The sequence below is a fragment of the Martes martes genome (genome assembly GCF_963455335.1).
Source record: "Martes martes genome assembly, chromosome: X".
NCBI lineage: Eukaryota > Metazoa > Chordata > Mammalia > Carnivora > Mustelidae > Martes > Martes martes.
The window spans coordinates 57,794,634-57,812,889 of NC_137897.1; the positions used below are offsets into that span (position 1 = coordinate 57,794,634).

The window sequence follows — 18,256 nt, forward strand, 5'->3', positions numbered from 1 at the left end:
TTAATTGTGCATTCCAGTTGCCCCATTTCTGGTCCTAATACCACCACTCTAATCTTCTGGGGTAGTATTTCAAATCCTTGAGTCATTTTTTTTAAAGATTTTATTTTTATTTATTAGGAAGAGAGATAGCGAGAGCAGAAATACAAGCAGGGGTGGTGGGAGAGGGAGAAGCAGGCCCCTTGCGGAGCAGGAAGCCCAATTTGGGGCCATCCCAAGACCCTGGGATCATGACCTGAGCAGACACTTAACGACTGAGCCATCCAGGCGCCCCTCCTTGAGTCATTTTAACTCTTCCTTTTCCTTGACTTGTCAAGTGCCGCTCTGTCCCAAAATTATATCATCATATATTTGAAATGTCTATTAAACTTTTCGTTTTCTCCATTTCTGCTGGCACCACCCTAGTTTAGGTTGCCATCAACTCCTGCTTGAATTATTGCCACAGTCTGCCACTTCTTTCCACTCCAATATATTCCGCATGCTGGTGCCAAACTAATTTTCTTAAAACACAGTTTAATCATGTCACTTTCCTGCTGAAAAACCTGCACTAGATCTTAATTAGATCTGAATTCTTATGCTCTCTTCTCCCAGCCTCAGAGGTCAAAGAGTTCCTTCACTTGTCCAAAGCTCACTGCTTCACTTGCACTTTCTGTACCCTTCTTTTCCAGCCCTTAAATCTTGCTCCATCAGGTAGCCCCATCTCTCTAATATTACCTCTCTGCATCAGCCTATAAACATATTCATAATTTCTCTCTTTCTTTAAAAACAAAATAAGACAAAGCTTTCCTAGACCTATGTTCCCCTTTAGCTACTGTCTTGTCCTTCTTCCTTCCCTCCCCAGATTTCTTAAGAGTAGCTACAATCACCATACCTATTTCCTTTTCACTCCTCTGTAACCTGGATTCTGCCACCATGGCCACAGCCTAAGGGGCAGGGAAGAACTAGCCTTGTTAAGAGCACCATGACCCTCTTGTGGCTACATTTGTGGGCATTTTTCATTCTCTTTCTGGTCCTCTCTGCTGTATATGACACTTACAACGACTGCCTCTCTTTTGGAGGCTTCTGTTCTAGGGGTCACAAACACACACGCCTTCAGAGGTAATAGAGGTCACAGAAAATGGTGCACCATGAGTAATGGGATCTCAGTTGAACTAGAAGGTAGTATATGTTTTGCCTAAAGGTATTCAAATTCTGATGTAAAAACATTTTGCCAGTCAAACAAACCTAGGAATTCCTTGGCCACTTCACTCTCCTGGGTCTCCTGTATTTTTCTGGCGATTATTTAACTCTCTCATTCATGGACTTCTCTTACTCTCTTGACCCTTGAATACCAGTGGTCTCTGAGGTTTTGTTCTCAACCTACTACTCTTCTCATTCCCTATTCTGCCTAGATGATCTCATCGTGATTCTCATGGTTTCAATTATCTGACATCTCCCAAATATTTATCTCTGTGCCACACTTTGCTGAGACTTTTACCTGGGCTTCCTCACCTGATAGCTCACTGTCGGTCCTAAATTCTGCATATTCAAAACAGAATTTATCCCCCCCAACCAATCCCCTTATGCCTCCCTCCCAACCCCTCAAAAAAAAAAAGTCCCTCCTATTTCTGTTTTCCATCTCAGTTCAGTATACTTCCACCTATCTCATTATTGATCCTTGGTTCCTCTTTCTCACTTATATTTATCAGCAAGTATTAATAATATATGTCCTAAAAATTTCTTCTTTTCCTCCCTACCAGCACTTCCCTGATTCGAGCCCCTTTCACCACCCTAACCAATCGACTTGTCTTCATCCTTGTCAACTTCACATCCATTCCCCAGCCTGCTGCTAGATTGAGATGCCATTTTACTGCCCAAGACTATTCTGTGATTTTCCCTTTATCCATAGGATAGAATCTAAGCTCCATAACACAGCATATAGAACTGGACCCTGCCTATCTATCAGCCTAATCTTCTGACATTTCCCCTTATGGCTTATATTTTCCTGTTCCTAGCATGCTATTTCTTATTTCTTTGCCTTTGCTCAAGCTGGGACCTCCACCTAGAATCCCAGTACCCACTGCCCTTACCCCAGCTCTCCATATGTCACCACCTCCTGCAAGTCTTCTCTGCCCCCACTAAATTGTAAGCTGCAATAGCAGTAACAATTTTTAGTGCCCTCTGAATCCTCATGGCCTAGCACAGTGCTTGCCCTGAAGTAGACAATCAGTAAAAGTGAGTTGAAGGAATATTGGTTCACTTTAGTAACACTCAGTATTCCTACCATAATGTATGCTATATTTTAGGCCCTCAACAAATACCAGTTACTTGAATCATGCTGTGGAGAGTACTTCTGATTCTGAGCAAAGATCAATGTGGATACAGTAATATCACCAGTCCCAGTGATGAGGATTATGACAAGGCCTTACCTCTGATATCTTTGTTAAAGCATCAGAATACCCCTATTTCTGTCATCTTAACATATTGGCTTTCTAGTTACTTTTAAAAGATACTAATCTTTTAACATGGAATTAATTATAATTTTTTAAGAAATAGAATGGGCTAACCACACTAATTGTAATTCCAATTCTAAGATGATGAGGATGAATGGATATTTGGGGATTTTTTTCCAAATTAAAAAAAATATGGCAAAATTAACTCTACAGTTTTGAGCTTATAGAAACAGACACAATAAAATGCCTTTTGGAAATACTAAGTGTTTTAGAAATACTATACATCTGAGTGATATAACTTAGTATCTACCACTTTTCTTCTTAGTGTCTAGGATAAGTATTTGGATCCAATGTATTGAGATACAAGGATAATTATATCTCATGAGATCTTTTATTTATAGGCATTATCACACTCTGTTTTTAAAGATTTTATTTGTTTATTTGAGAGAGAGAAAAAGCATGAGGAGGGGGAGGGTCAAAGAGAGAAGCCGACTCGCCACTGAGCAGGAAGCCTGATGTGGGACTCAATCCTGGGACTCCAGGATCATTACCTGAGACGAAGGCAGTCGCTTAGCCAACTGAGCCACCCAGGCACCCTGTCACACTCTTTATAGTACTGAAAACATATAGGGGTGCCTGGGTGGCTCAGTCAGTTAAGCATCTGCCTTCGAATAAGGTCATGATCTTGGGGTCCTGGGATCAAGCCCCGCATTGGGCTCCCTGCTCAGCAGGGAGTCTGCTTCTCCCTCTCCTTCTGCCCCTTCATCCCCTGTCACCCATTTGTGTACCCATTCTCTCTCTCTCTCTCAAATAAATAAAATCTTTTAAAAAAATGAACATACAGATATTTACCCTTCATAGTAGATCTGTATAGAAGTTTAGTAGAGATGATAGGTTACCAGTTCTTATAAAATTGTCTCACTAAAATTAATCTATAAGAGCTAAAGTTATTCCATATAGAATTGAAAAAGATGGCCAAGTTTGCCAAACAGTGCATTTCTCCAAAAACTTGGACAGCAATTATTATACTTAGACTATAATTATTGATACTTCTCAGGTCAATTAATGGAATGCCTTTTCTATAAACAGTTGTCTTTGAGGAATTACGGTGATGCATTGTTAATATGTGTTTGTATAAGGTAAATATTTTATAAGATTTTAGAATGTGGAAGCTATGGTAACTTGCTATTTTACAGTGTGGCAAGACATGATTATTTTCATATAAAATATTAAAGAGATTTAACTATAATATTTTTGAAAATATCTTTGAATTTCATAGCATAGACTTTCCTTTTTCATGGTATAGTAAATAAAATTCAATGTATACACTAAAGAATTGTTACTGTAAGTACATAGTTTTCTAGTAAAATCATGTTTCTTAATGGCAGAATTTTACTTGTTTTATCTGTTTCTTTAAGCAACCTGAACACATAAACTTTCATTTGTATAAGGTTTTCAAAGTCTGGTGTGTAGCCATTTCCAAAAAGATTAAAAGCAATGAGGTTGTGGGGAGGAAGAGAGAAGGGAAGAGCAACTAAGAGGACCCACTCTTCTTTGTCTCAGTTTCCTTTACTCCAAAGAATCATCCAAGAAATTAAAAATTTGAAGACACTTGAAAGATAAAATACAGTCATTAGGAACCACCAGCTAGGACAGCTTCAAACACAGAATAGGCTCTATATTTAATGAAGTTGATAAAATGGACAGTGTGAGATGTTCCCAAGTGTCCATTTATCTAATGCTGGAAAATCCCCACATCTTGGCTAATGCCTATCACTAATCAATAATGAGTAGGTGATCTTGTCTAACCTCTGTGGACTCACAGTTCTTAATAGTTTGTTTATTAAACAGAGCTAAGGTGTTTATTCAGCAGCAGCCATTTCAACATTTTCCTAGTAGCTATCTAGTGAAATGTATGCCTAAGGTTATTTCAGTTAAGTATTTTTTTTAAGTGCTGAGTTTCTAATGAAAAAAGATAAAAGAAATCTCTGGTAGGCAGGAATCGGATTGTTACTGCCTTTTAGCCAAAATTCTGAGAGTATATCAAGCTTAGTTTGCCTATATTTATACCTTTTGAAAATATATGTGTGTGTGTGTGTATATATATGTATACATATATATATGCATACACATACATACATACACATGTTAAATGAGTATTTTAAAAACTAAAATGACACTTTTCTTACCATATTTAATATACTTCTTATATTTTAGAAAAGACAATCCCTTTTTATATTAAAGAAGAATATTAGTAATGTGAATATAGCAAGTATATATTGAGAACTTGAGCAATGGTGTATGCACTATGAAAAGTACAGGAGAAAAGCGAAGTATAAACCTTGCTTTATAAAACTAACAGGAAAATTGCTTTCAAGATATCTCTATAGCAATAGAGCAGCAAAGAATAATGGGAAATATTTTATTAGCTATCAAATTATATAGTACAGATTAGAAACAGCTGTGAGCATTCAGAGAAAAAGGAAATCCATAAAAGCTTGAACATTGAAAGTATTACAGCAGGGGTTGGGTCTTGACTTGAGCCTTGAAGATTGCATAGGATTTAAACTAGGGAAGGGAAGCAAGAGAAACCACCTGAGGAAAGACAGCAGCCAACATGGCTGTTGCAGTGGAAGGGAAGGAATCATTATGAGAATGATTTCAAAGGCACAAATATCAGGATTTGGTGCCACCTCAGAGCAAGCAAGGTGCAAAAAATAGGGGAGGGAAGGTGCAAAACCAATACCAAGGTCTAGGTTAAAGAGAATCAATGTGTCATTGATAGATGTGAAAAATTTGAAAGGGGGGGGCTTGTTTCCAATAAAGAGATAACATTTAATTTTAGACATGTTTTACTTGAGATGGTATTGTTTTTGGTAAGATATTGAAATCGAAATTTTTAGTATGCAATTAGAGATCAAAGAATACTGGAAAATGCAGAACTAGAGATACAGATTAGGTGGTAATCAGCATAGAAGTGTTATCAAAGCTACTAAACATAGAGGGACTGTTAAAGTTCGCTTAGAAAGACAAGCAGATGACTGAAAGCCAAATTTTTAGAAAAGGCAAGAATGCTAGAGGAGAGTAAAAGGATGGGAGAGTGTTAGGGAGTGACCAAACAGTGTGACAAAGCTGCAAAGTAAAGGGAAAATGCTCTAGGAAGAGAATATATAATTGGCAATAAATAAGACATGATGAACTTGTCTTTCTGAATAAATTTACTCAGTGAGAGATTATTTTCAGTAAAGTGACAGCATTATTAGGGAAATTCTAAACAGTTAAGAAAGGAGGGAATATTAAGGAAATGGAAACAAGAAAGTTCACTTGCTCAGTGGTAAATGCAAAGAGAATAGCAAAGCTGGGGCTACAGTTGAACTAGTATGTGGTTTATCTTCCCCTCTCCTCAGGCAGGAGTCATTTTGGAGTGGTGCTGGTCCTTGCCAGGGCTGCTTGCAGGATAAAATGTGCCAGGAGCTGCTTTGGACGGATGCGTGCCTAGTGGAGTAGGTTGTATGGGGTAGATCCACAGGAGAACACAGAAGCAGAATATGTGGTGTTAGCAAGGTAGGTGGAGAGTGTTCTCCCTGGTTCCTGCAGGTGTCCTGGTATCTAGGCTGGGGATAGGATGGAGGTGGAGTTGGCACCCACCAGCTCTTTTGTTCTTGAAGAAGTCTCCTAAAGATCCCTGCCCCTCCAGCACACATTCTGAGATTAGTAAATAAATCTCCTTTCTGAATACCCAGATCCTTTTTAAATTTCTGTTTCAATGTTTTTATCTCAGCAGTGTTGTTTGTTAGGCTGTCTCTTTAAGGGCTTAGTTTCCTGTTGCTCTCTGGCTCTCCCAGAGCTAAGCCTGCTGATTTTTTTTTAAGTTTATTTTTTTAAGAGAGAGAGAGAGAGAGAGCACGCGTGAAAGAGAGAGAGCACGCGCGCACGCGCGCAAGGGGAGGGACAGAGGGAGAGAGAGAATCTTAAGCAGGTTCCATGCTGAGCATGGAGCCCAATGTGGGACTCAGTCTTACAACCCTGTGATCATGACCGAAGCTGAAATCAAGAGTTGGATACTGAACAGACAGAGCCACCCAGGTGCCCCATAAGCCTGCTGATTTTTAAAGTACCCAGAGTTAAGCCCTACTGCATTTCAAAGCCAAATATTATGGGGACTTGTCTTCCAAGTCCAGGTTCCTGGGGGAGGGGGAGGTTGGTGGGGGTCTGCTCCTCTCCCTTCTCAGTGCTTGTGATGTCCCTTCCATTTGTGGTTAGTGTCACCAGGAGCTTGAGTCCTGACCATGTTTCTACACTTCCTACCCTTTTCAGTGTGACTTATTCTCTTCAGTTAACTGGAAAGTCTGCTGTGCGGTCTTGGGGTGGTTCTCTGTGTTCATTGCACTGATATGGCTGTTATCTAGGGTGTATCTGTGGAATGAGGTAGACTTGGGATCCTCCTACTCTGCCATCTTCCCAGACTCTAAATCAAGAACATGTTACTGACATTGCATCCAAAAGGCATTTAGACAAGATATGGAAATAGAGCTCTACTTTAAAGTGTATGTCTCCTTTTAAAAATGAAACCTATTATCTGTTACTGTGTTACACAGTAAGAATTTACTCTTTGTGGAATAATGAATTAAATTATATCTTTTTGAGATCATCTTTTACACATCTTTTACACATCAAAAGAATCAAATGTTTGGTCAGACATTTTCTACCTTTTAGATAGTGATGAGGTCACTATTTAGCTACATATAACTGAAGTGAAGGATGTTTCTTGCTCTATTATATATTGGTCATGTTATTGAATGCTGAGGTAGTACATAGTTGCAAATATATATTTAATACTGGAGTGTCAGTTTCTCAAAGAGCACATGAAATTTGCCATAAAAATTCATGTACAGGGGTATACTATCTTATTTTCCAGTTTGGCTCTATCCTGTGTCCAGGTATAGACTTAAAGGAAACATTATTATGAGAATATTATGTTCTCATTACATGTACTGATACCTAGAGAAGTAATTAAGTATTTTTAAATGAAGTTAAGGTCTTTTTTATGGTTGCTAATTAATTGTCCCAACTATTTTAAAACATAGAATTTGTTGTTTTAAAATACGTTTTAAATACACAGAGTGTACACACACACACACACACACACAGATGTGTACCTTGCTACTAGCTGCTAAGTATAGAGAATTTTTGTGTTTAAGATGTGCTTGTGTTCCAGAAAAGGAGCTATTAGTATAAATGATACAAGGAGAATATGGTATTCCCACGTAGTTTTAATAGGACATTTGGATTCTTACATGTCTTTAATGTGACCGTAAGACTAAAGGGCCATAAATCAGTCGAATCAAACAGTATTGTAGCTTATTATTAAACAAACTTTTATTAAATACCTACTAGATTACTTTATGCTACTAAGCAAAAAGATAAAATAAATAAGCCATAGTTTCTGCTTGCAAAAAGCTGAGTACAGGACAGAAAGAACTTAGGGATCAGCATTTGAATTTTGGTCCTCCCCACCTTACTAGATATATGACTTTGTGCAAGTCTTTCAATTACTTTTTGGAAAAAAAAATTTCTGAGTGTCTGCTTCCTTGTCTTTAAGAGGGCGATGACAGTACCACTCTTTCAGGGTTGTAAACTTCAGAAGTAACATATTTATCTAGCGCAGTGTCTAACCCATGGTAAATTGTTACTGTTATTGCCTACCTCACCAAGAATTCTCAATAAATATTCCTGCTTTGTTTTTTTTTTTAACTTTTACTTAAACCCATCATCTACTATACTATACTACACTACACTATAAAATTATAGTTACTATGGTATATCATCTGAGGATGATATACAGGATGAAATGCAGGAAGCGACCTTTGTTATCCCTACTGAAACCAACAAGTAGGTGATTGAAGGCTCATAAAATTCATCTTGACTTCTGAAAACAGATTTCAATGAGCTTACTTGAGTCAGAGCTTTCAAGGCTGAGACCTGTTTTCTGAAAACAAGTTGAGCATATACGGGAAAGCCATTCATAAAGATCAACCTTTGAGTATCTGAATACTAACTGATCATAAGTTTTTGAGCTACAGCTCCAAAGGTTATATTAGTCTTTATTAGAAAAATTTTCATATATGCATAAAAGTAGAAAGAATAGTATTATCCACTCCTACATACTACCAATCAGCCAGTTTTAAAAGTTATCAACTAAAATGGGTTTTAACAGAAACATTTCAGTCAAAAATCTTATTTCCAGCTCTAATTTGTTATTATTTAATCCCATATCATGCATGGATGTAATTAGAATACTACTTTAACATTCACACCATAAGTTTCTTTTACTATTAATTCAGATTAATAGTCAAAGATTTGTTTTCTATAAATACCATAACATTATTTTTAAGACACATTTTTAAATCACAACATCAAACAAAAAATGCAAGCCTTTGCTAGTTAAAAAGGGAGGGGGTAAAGAGTTAAATATGCTGGGTAGAATATATTTTGTTCTTTGTTTTTAAGGTTTGGCTTGAGCAACAAGTTTGATACTGAATTTCCCTCAGTTCTAACAGGGAAGGTAAGTGAGAGTTTGCTTTGAACTTTTCAATTCTAAAAGCATTGTTTTATAGTTTATTCAGTATTATGACAAATACTTTGTCTCCCTGGTATTGATAATAACAAGAGGCCAGGGTACTTGGAAGCTGTGTCATTACTGACAAAGCTGTCACCACGACTACTAGCCTATGACCATTTATTTTGTTCATTGTCCATTAATGCCAGCTATTAATTGCTTATCTGTTCAGTTTTTCCAATTTTGACCTTTATTCTCAGCACTAGTAGCTATAATTGTTTTCATTTAGGTCCGTAATCCCAATGTTCTTTAGAGTTAACAAAGTTATCATTGTTTAACTTTGTATCACTCTATTATTTTTAAAAGTGTCCTGCAGTATGATTTGTTACACATCAAAAGAATCAAGCCAGACATTTTTCTACCTTTTAAATAGTTTGAGTTTCTAAAATTGGACTTGCTACAATAAATTACTACTTTTCTGTTCTCTGGTTCCTCTACATTCCATAGTATCGTCACACTTCAGGTTCAGTATTCAAAGACTTTCTAGGATTTGAGACTATGTCTAGAAAATTCTCTTACAACAGTAATGCTAACTTTTAGGCCCAAAGAAAAAGGCTTTGACTAAGGCAAAAAGTTGCTTACACATGTTTGTTACTTGAGGAAATATACAAGAAAGAGAAAAGCCATTATATTACAAAATACTCAGTAATTTCCAAATGGCTAATAGCTGAATGCTAGATAGGTGAAATGATGACTTGGGTTTAAAAGAAATTAACTTTTTGTATTTTGAAGCCTATAATTTAATACTATTCTGTACAATTTTATTACTAGAACAATGCTACTTGTCAGTATAGATTTGGTCAGATTTTAAAATCATTCCATTCCCTAAAGGACCTTTATGCAATTTATTGTTTAATTTTGTCATAATGTTAGTGAGAAAAGCAAGGTACAAATCCGTGTCTACAGTATGTATAATAAAGGGGAGAAATAAGCACATTATTAATTGTATAAAGAAATTCTAGAAGACTGCACATGGAACTAAATAAAAGTGGTGACCTTGATGGGAGAAGGGGAATGAGATAGATGGAGGCAAGGGTAAGGTTAAGACCATTTTTGGTATTTTGGTATTTAGTATTATTTTGATTTTTGAACCACGTCACTGTGTGTTACCTATTCAAACCTGAATTTGCTTTAATTTGTTCGCTCATTCTAAACTCTGAGAATGGGATAAAATGCATCTAACATTGGCTCCTTTTTGTCATGATACATTTTCTAGCTGCTTGCTTTTCACTTTTGGCCTAATCTCAGAGCATTATTCAGAGGTCGGTAGGGAGCAAAAGACAGCAGAGCTATTTCTTTTCACAGGAGTTATCACTAGAATTGTAAGAAATTCTATTTGATTTAACCCTGAAAGATATTTTATACTTTGTTTGCTTCCTTTACCCCCTGAAAAATGGGAGCTAGCTAGAGACAGTACAGAGTAGTTAAACTTTGAAATCAGATCTGGGTTGGAATACAAGGTCTATCACTTACTGTCTTTGTGGCCTTGAGAGAGCCACTTCTTTGAGCCTCAGTTTTTATGTGAATAGTACTTCATTTCTTATTGTAAGGATTAAATGAAAGAATGTGTGTAAAACTTCAAGTATACTGTCAGGTACTTACTAGCTTCCCAGCGCAAGTTTTTTTTCCCCACCAGTGTATCCCAGTTTCATCCTGATTATTTATTTCTCCAATTTTTTCTTACCAGCTTTCAATTTTTAATTGCTTTTTCTACTTTTACATTCTTTATCTGAGTAACAGTTTATTGACTAGTCCCACCAGTAATCTGTCATTTTTAAATCATTGACCTTTTCTGTCTCTCCTTATGTATACTGTCAAATCATTCTATATAATAAGCAAGTAGAAATAGTCCCTGGCTAAATTAACAGAAGATCTATGTCCATTTACATTTTTAGGGTACAAAGAGCCCTCTGGTTTGATGTTTTGGCCTCACTCTCTAGAATGTTCTACCTTCCTATCCTGATCATTTAGAATAATTTGCCAATTGAAGCAGCAGTTCAAACTTAGATCTTTGTTTTATATGAATTAATCATAAATGTTTTCTCCAAAAGAAAAAAAATAGCTGTGGAAAAATCCCTTGAATAATAATGTGTTTGTGGAAAGATGACAAATTCAGTATTAAAGAGAATGTGAACTAAAACATCTCCAATGGAAAACTTGTGCTTTGTGTTTCCCTGGTGCTGCTGCATATGTTGTCTGGGCAGTTACATTCAGTTTTATTACTGGTTTGTTTTTTAAAAGTTTGAATTACAAATCCAAGGATTTCTAGAAAATGAATAATCAAAAAAATGTCAGAGAATAGAGTTTACAGGCACAAAATGTATCCATCTTTGAAATGGGCTGGTTTTATATGCTCAAGGAATACTTAGAATATTTCTTCATATTTCTTTCCAAGCCTTTTAAAACTAAAAACTCCATCATTGAAAAAGTTAGTACTGTCTTTTTAAACTAGAATAAGCATATTAAGCTGCAATCTGAATATGAGCTATTTTTTAAAGATATCCTTTCTTTTCAGGTGACCATTTCTATAGCACATATCAATGATTGGGTATTCTAGTGTGCATTATTTTAAGTGGACAGGATTTCTCATATATTAAATGAGGCATAAATGATACTGTGATTTTTTTCTTAGTTTAGTTTTTAGTGATGAGAACATCACCAACAGGAATTCTGAAAGTCTGATTTTTAAAAGCCACATGGTGGTAACATTAATTTTATTCACTTTTCTCTTTAATGAGACAATTTTTGTCCAGTAGGCACTGTTGTAATTGTATAGGTTATTATGAATTATCCAAATGCTTCTCTAATAACTGGGGGAAGAGGCAAGAAGAATTACATTAACCAGAAAAAAAAGGAAAAAGGAAGGTCTGAATTCCAAACTTAACAGCCTTTGTGTAAAATATTTTAAAATGAATAAATGCAGTCTTTAAAATAGAAAAATAAATCTACCTTTTAAAAAATCAGTCTTCTGGCATGAATGGGATTCTAAATAGCTTTTATGCCTAAACTAAGCAAAACTGTACAGAATTAATTCTGAAAACGTAAAAAGCCATTTTGACAAACATCGTGGCTCAGTACTAATTTGTGCTTATGTGTTAATGCTTCTAATACAAATAAAAAGATAACCTTCTATATTAAGTGCAGAAAAGATTGTTTTGCCCATTTTACTAATGATAAGTCTTCCTGTCATAGTAAGATATATCAAGCAGGTGCGTACCGCAGATTCTGGTGACGAGAAAATGAAAGAACTACAGTACTTTGGAAAAGAAATGAAAGCTTCTGGCCCTCAGCTTAGAACAATGAAATGGTATTATGGGGAGATTAGTGTGTGATATTGGGGGAAATCTAAGCCATAAAATCGACCACTACTATTGTGATCCAATATGACAAGTGATTGATAGGGTTATGTTCCCCATGATTGAAGGAGGCAAAACAGTCTTGCTGGGTTTTGCTTATATTTTCTTCTGTTTGCAGTCTCTTGCATCCTGTTATAAAATATTATGACCCTTTCCCCCACCTTTATGATGTGGCTTTCTTTTTTCTTTCCAAGAAAGTCAAAAGGAATTCAATGTTTCTTTATAACCTGCCATTTAGCTAGAAAGTAAAAGGCTTCCATCTAACTTTCATTACTAAAGATACTCAATTATATGGAAGTAAATGAGTAACACTCTAATTCCACACAGTTAACTAAACATTTTTTTCACAATGTTTAAATCAGGAGTTAGCCAATTCTCATTTACTATGTCCTTATCATCTGTTTTATGACTTTTACTGTTATTCAAACACAGATTTTCTTTCCAAAGACAATCCTGGCCTCCTTTTAAAGGCAAAATGAAGGTTTTATTTTGTTTTTTGAAATTCTAGTAGTTTTCCTTTCAATGTATTTATCTTATGACTTCAAAAAATTTGAATTCTCATTTTTAGTAACTTCAGTATAGTAGTTTATAGTTTAGTTATGGTGACAAAGTAATAATTGACAGGATTATGTGTTAAAGGTGGAAAGTATTGGCAAGAAAGAAGGAAAATTGCTACATTCTTTTAAAAGTTTTGTTTATTTATTTCCAGTAGCATGTAATAAAAGAAATTTTATAACAAATTTTATATATCTTGGCATATATTTTATTCACAATATTTTAAAACAAAAAGCAGGTTTTACCTTTTCGACTGATTCGTTTCTGGCTTTAGCCTCACTCTTTATTTTTATTTTTTTGTCTGTGCTTATACACTTCCAAATAAATACTCTAAGTAAAAATTTTACTTTTTAAATAAAAATTTAAATTCTAATTACAAGCACTTAAATTTGTAAGTGCACAGATTTAATAATTTTATGATTTACATTAGTTTATATAAAATTTACCATATTTTAAAAATGTATTAGTGTTTCTAGATACACAATTTAAAGAGAATTGATAGTAATGTTATATTACAGATTAGAGCTAAATATATAAATATATTTTCTTTATTTTAATTTCTATTTCATTGCTCAGTGATTGACTAGGAAAAAGAAGTTGAGTATCACTGAGAGGTAAATCTTTTTTTTTTTTTTTTTAATTTTTTTTATTTTAATAAACATATAATGTATTTTTATCCCCAGGGGTACAGGTCTGTGAATCGTCTGGTTTACACATTTCACAGCACTCATCATAGCACATACCCTCCCCAATGTCCATTTCCCCACCACCCTCTCCCGTCCCCCTTCCCCCCCGCAACCCTCAGTCTGTTTCTTGAGATTGAGTCTTTTATGGTTTGTCTCCCTCCCAATCCCATCTTTTCATTTTTTCTTTTCCTACCTCCCCCCAAACCCCCCCACCTTGCATCTCCACTTCCTCATATCAAAGAGATCATACGATAGTTATATTTCTCCGATTGACTTATTTCGCTAAGCATGATACCCTCTAGTTCCATCCACGTCGTCGCAAATGGCAAGATTTCATGTCTTTTGATGGCTGCATAGTATTCCATTGTGTATATATACCACATCTTCTTTATCCATTCATCTGTTGATGGACATCTAGGCGCTTTCCACAGTTTGGCTATTGTGGACATTGCTGCTATAAACATTCGGGTGCACGTGCCCCTTCGGAGCACCACGTTTGTATCTTTAGGATATATACCCAGGAGTGCAATTGCTGGGTCGTAGGGTAGCTCTATTTTCAGTTTTTTGAGGAACCTCCACACTGTTTTCCAGAGTGGTTGCACCAGCTTGCATTCCCACCAACAGTGTAGGAGGGTTCCCCTCTCTCCGCATCCTCGCCAGCATCTGTCATTTCTTGACTTGTTAATTTTAGCCATTCTGACTGGTGTGAGGTGGTATCTCATTGTGGTTTTGATTTGTATTTCCCTGATGCCGAGTGATGTGGAGCATTTTTTCATGTCTGTTGGCCATCTGGATGTCTTCCTTGCAGAAATGTCTGTTCATGTCCTCTGCCCATTTCTTGACTGGATTATTTGTTCTTTGGGTATTGAGTTTGATAAGCTCTTTATAGATTTTGGATACGAGCCCTTTATCTGATATGTCGTTTGTAAATATCTTCTCCCATTCTGTCAGTTGTCTTTTGGTTTTGTTAACTGTTTCCTTTGCTGTGCAAAAGCTTTTGATCTTGATGAAATCCCAATAGTTCATTTTTGCCCTTGCTTCTGTTGCCTTTGGCGATGTTCCTAGGAAGAAGTTGCTGCGGTGGAGGTCAAAGAGGTTGCTGCCTGCATTCTCCTCAAGGATTTTGATAGATTCCTTTCGCACATTGAGGTCCTTCATCCACTTTGAGTCTATTTTCGTGTGTGATGTAAGGAAATAGTCCAATTTCATTTTTCTGCATGTGGCTGTCCAATTTTCCCAGCACCATTTGTTGAAGAGGCTGTCTTTTTTCCATTGGATATTCTTTCCAGCTTTGTCGAAGATTAGTTGACCATAGAGTTGAGGGTCTATTTCTGGGCTCTCTATTCTGTTCCATTGGTCTATATGTCTGTTTTTGTGCCAGTACCATACTGTCTTGATGATGACAGCTTTGTAATAGAGCTTGAAGTCTGGAATTGTGATACCACCGACTTTGGCTTTCTTTTTCAATATTCCTTTGGCTATTCGAGGTCTTTTCTGGTTCCATATAAATTTTAGGATTATTTGTTCTATTTCTTTAAAAAAAGTGGATGGGATTTTGATAGGGATTGCATTAAATGTGTAGATTGCTTTAGGTAGAATAGACATTTTCACAATATTTGTTCTTACTGAGAGGTAAATCTTAACATAACAACTTAGCATTGCTTTTTTTTCTGATGTAAAATGCTCTTTCTTTTTTTATTAATTATTTTTATTAACATATAATGTATTATTTTCCTCAGGGGTACAGGTCTGTGAAACGTGAGGCTTACACACTTCACAGTACTCTCTATATCACATACCCTCCCCAATGTACGTAACCCAACCACCTTCTCCACCACCGCCTCCCCCCAGCAACCCTCAGTCTGTTTTGTAAGATTAAGAGTCTCTTATAGTTTGTCTCCCTCCCGATCCCATCTTGTTTCATTTTTTCCTTCCCTATCCCCCAAACTCCCCACTCTGCCTCTCAGATTCCTCATCTCAGAGAGATCATATAATTGTCTTTCTGTGATTGACTTATTTTGCTCAGCATAATACCCTCTAGTTCCATCCACGTCATAGCAAATGGCAAGATTTCATTTCTTTTGATGGCTGCATAGTGTGTGTGTGTGTGTGTGTATATGTATAGAAAAAGTATATATATATACACACACATATATATATATATACACACACACACACACACACACATATACACACACCACATCTTCTTTATCCATTCATCTCTTGATGGACAGCTCGGCTCTTTCCATGGTTTGGCTATTGTGGACATTGCTGCTATAAACATTTGGGTGCACATGCCCCTTTGGATCAGTACATTTGTATCCTTAGGGTAAATACCCAGTAGTACAATTGCTGGCTCATAGGGTAGCTCTATTTCCAACTTTTTGAGAAACCTCCATGCTGTTTTCCAGAGTGGCTGCACCAGCTTGCATTCCCCTTTTGCCGCACCCTCTCCAACATCTGTTGTTTCCTGACTTGTTAATTTTAGCTATTCTGACTTATGTGAGGTGGTATCTCATTGTGGTTTTGATTTGTATTTCCCTGATGCCGAGTAATGTTGAGCACATTTTCATGTGTCTGTTGGCCATCTGGATGTCTTTGCTGAAATGTCTGTTCATATCCTCTGCCCGTTTCTTGGTTGGATTATTTGTTCTTTGGGTATTGAGTTTGATAAGTTCTTTATAGATTTTGGATACTAGCCCTTTATCTGATATGTCATTTGTGAATATCTTCTCCCATTCTGTCAGTTGTCTTTTGTGTTTTTGTTTTGTTTTGTTTTGTTTTAAGATTTTATTTATTTATTTGACAGAGAGAGATCACAAGTAGGCAGAGAGGCAAGCAGAGAGAGAGGGGGAAGCAGGCTCCCCACCAAGCAGAGAGCCCGATGCAGGGCTTGATCCCAGGACCCTGAGATCATGACCTGAGCCGAAGGCAGAGGCTTAACCCACTGAGCCACCCAGGCACCCCTGTCTTTTGGTTTTGTTGACCGTTTCTTTTGCTGTGCAAAAGTTTTGATCTTGATGAAGTCCCAATAGTTTATTTTTGCCCTTGCTTCCCTTGCCTTTGGCAATGTTTCTGGAAGAAGTTGCTGTGGCTGAGGTCAAAGAGGTCACTGCCTGTGTTCTCCTCAAGGATTTTGTTGGATTCCTGTCTCACATTGATGTCTTTCATCCATTTTGAGTCTATTTTTGTGTGTCATTTAAGGAAATGGTCCAGTTGCATCCTTCTGCATGTGACTGTCCAATATTCCCAACACCATTTTTTGAAGAGACTGTCTTTTTTCCATTGGGCATTCTTTCCTGCTTTGTCAAAAATTAGTTGATCATAGAGTTGAGGGTCTATTTCTGGGCTCTATTCTGTTCCATTGATGTATGTGTCTGTTTCTGTGCCAGTGCCATACTGTTTTAATGACTACAGCTTTGTAATAGAGCTTGATATCTGAATTGTGATGCCGCCAACATTGGTTTTCTTTTTCAACATTCCTCTGGCTATTTGGGGTCTTTTCTGGTTCCATATAAATTTGAGGGTTATTTGTTCCATTTCTTTGAAAAAAAATTGATGGTATTTTGATAGGGATTGCATTAAATGTGTAGATTGCTTTAGGTAGCATAGACATTTTCACAATATTTGTTCTTCCGATCCATGAGCATGGAATGTTTTTCCATTAATTTGTGTCTTCATCAGTTTCTTTCATGAGTACTTTATAGTTTTCTGAGTGCAGATTCTTTGCCTCTTTGGTTAGGTTTATTCCTAGGTATCTTATGGTTTTGGGTGCAATTGTAAATGAGATTGACTCTTTAATTTCTCTTTCTTCTGTCTTGCTGTTGGTGTATAGAAATGCAACAGATTTATGTGCATTGCTTTTATATCCTGACACTTTGTTGAATTCCTGTATGAGTTCTAGCAGTTTTGGAGTGGAATCTTTTGGGTTTTCCACATAAAGTATCATATCATCTGCAAAGAGTGAGAGTTTGACCTCTTCTTTGCCTTTTATTTCTTTTTGTATCTGATTGCTGAGGCTAGGACTTCTAGTATTATGTTGAATAGCAGTAGTGATAGTGGACATCCCTGCCGTGTTCCTGACCTTAGGGGGAAAGCTCTCAGATTTTCCCCATTGAGAGTGGTATTCGCTGTGGGTTTTTCATAGATGGCTTTGATGATATTGAGGTATGTACACTCTATCCCTACACTTTGAGGAGTTTTGATCAAGAAAGAATGCTGTACTTTGTCAAATGCTTTTTCAGCATCTATTGAGAGTATCCTGTGATTCTTGTTCTTTCTTTTATTAGTGTATCACATTGATTGATTTGTGGATGTTGAACCAAACTTGGAGCCCAGGAATATATCCCACTTGGTCATGGTGAATAATCCTTTCAATGTACTATTGGACCCTATTGGCTAGTATTTTGGTGAGAATTTTTGCATCCGTGTTCATCAAGGATATTGGTCTGTAATTCTCCTTTTTGTGGGCTCTTCGTCTAATTTGGGGATCAAGGTAATGCTGTCCTCATAAAATGACTTTGGAAGTTTTCCTTCTATTTCTATTTTTTGGAACAGTTTCAGGAGAATAGGTATTAATTCTTCTTTAAATGTTTGGTAGAATTCCCCTGG

At 36.5% G+C, this 18,256-nt stretch overlaps 1 protein-coding gene across 1 annotated transcript in view; it reads left to right on the forward strand.

The window, feature by feature from the left end:
* Positions 1-18,256, forward strand: part of CHIC1 (cysteine rich hydrophobic domain 1) — a 73,971-nt gene that overhangs the window by 3,063 nt on the left and 52,652 nt on the right. Inside the window, exon 2 of the mRNA XM_080795441.1 lies at positions 8,940-8,994. Within this exon, the coding sequence (XP_080651567.1) occupies positions 8,940-8,994 (55 nt within the window). The remainder of the gene's footprint in view (positions 1-8,939; positions 8,995-18,256) is intronic.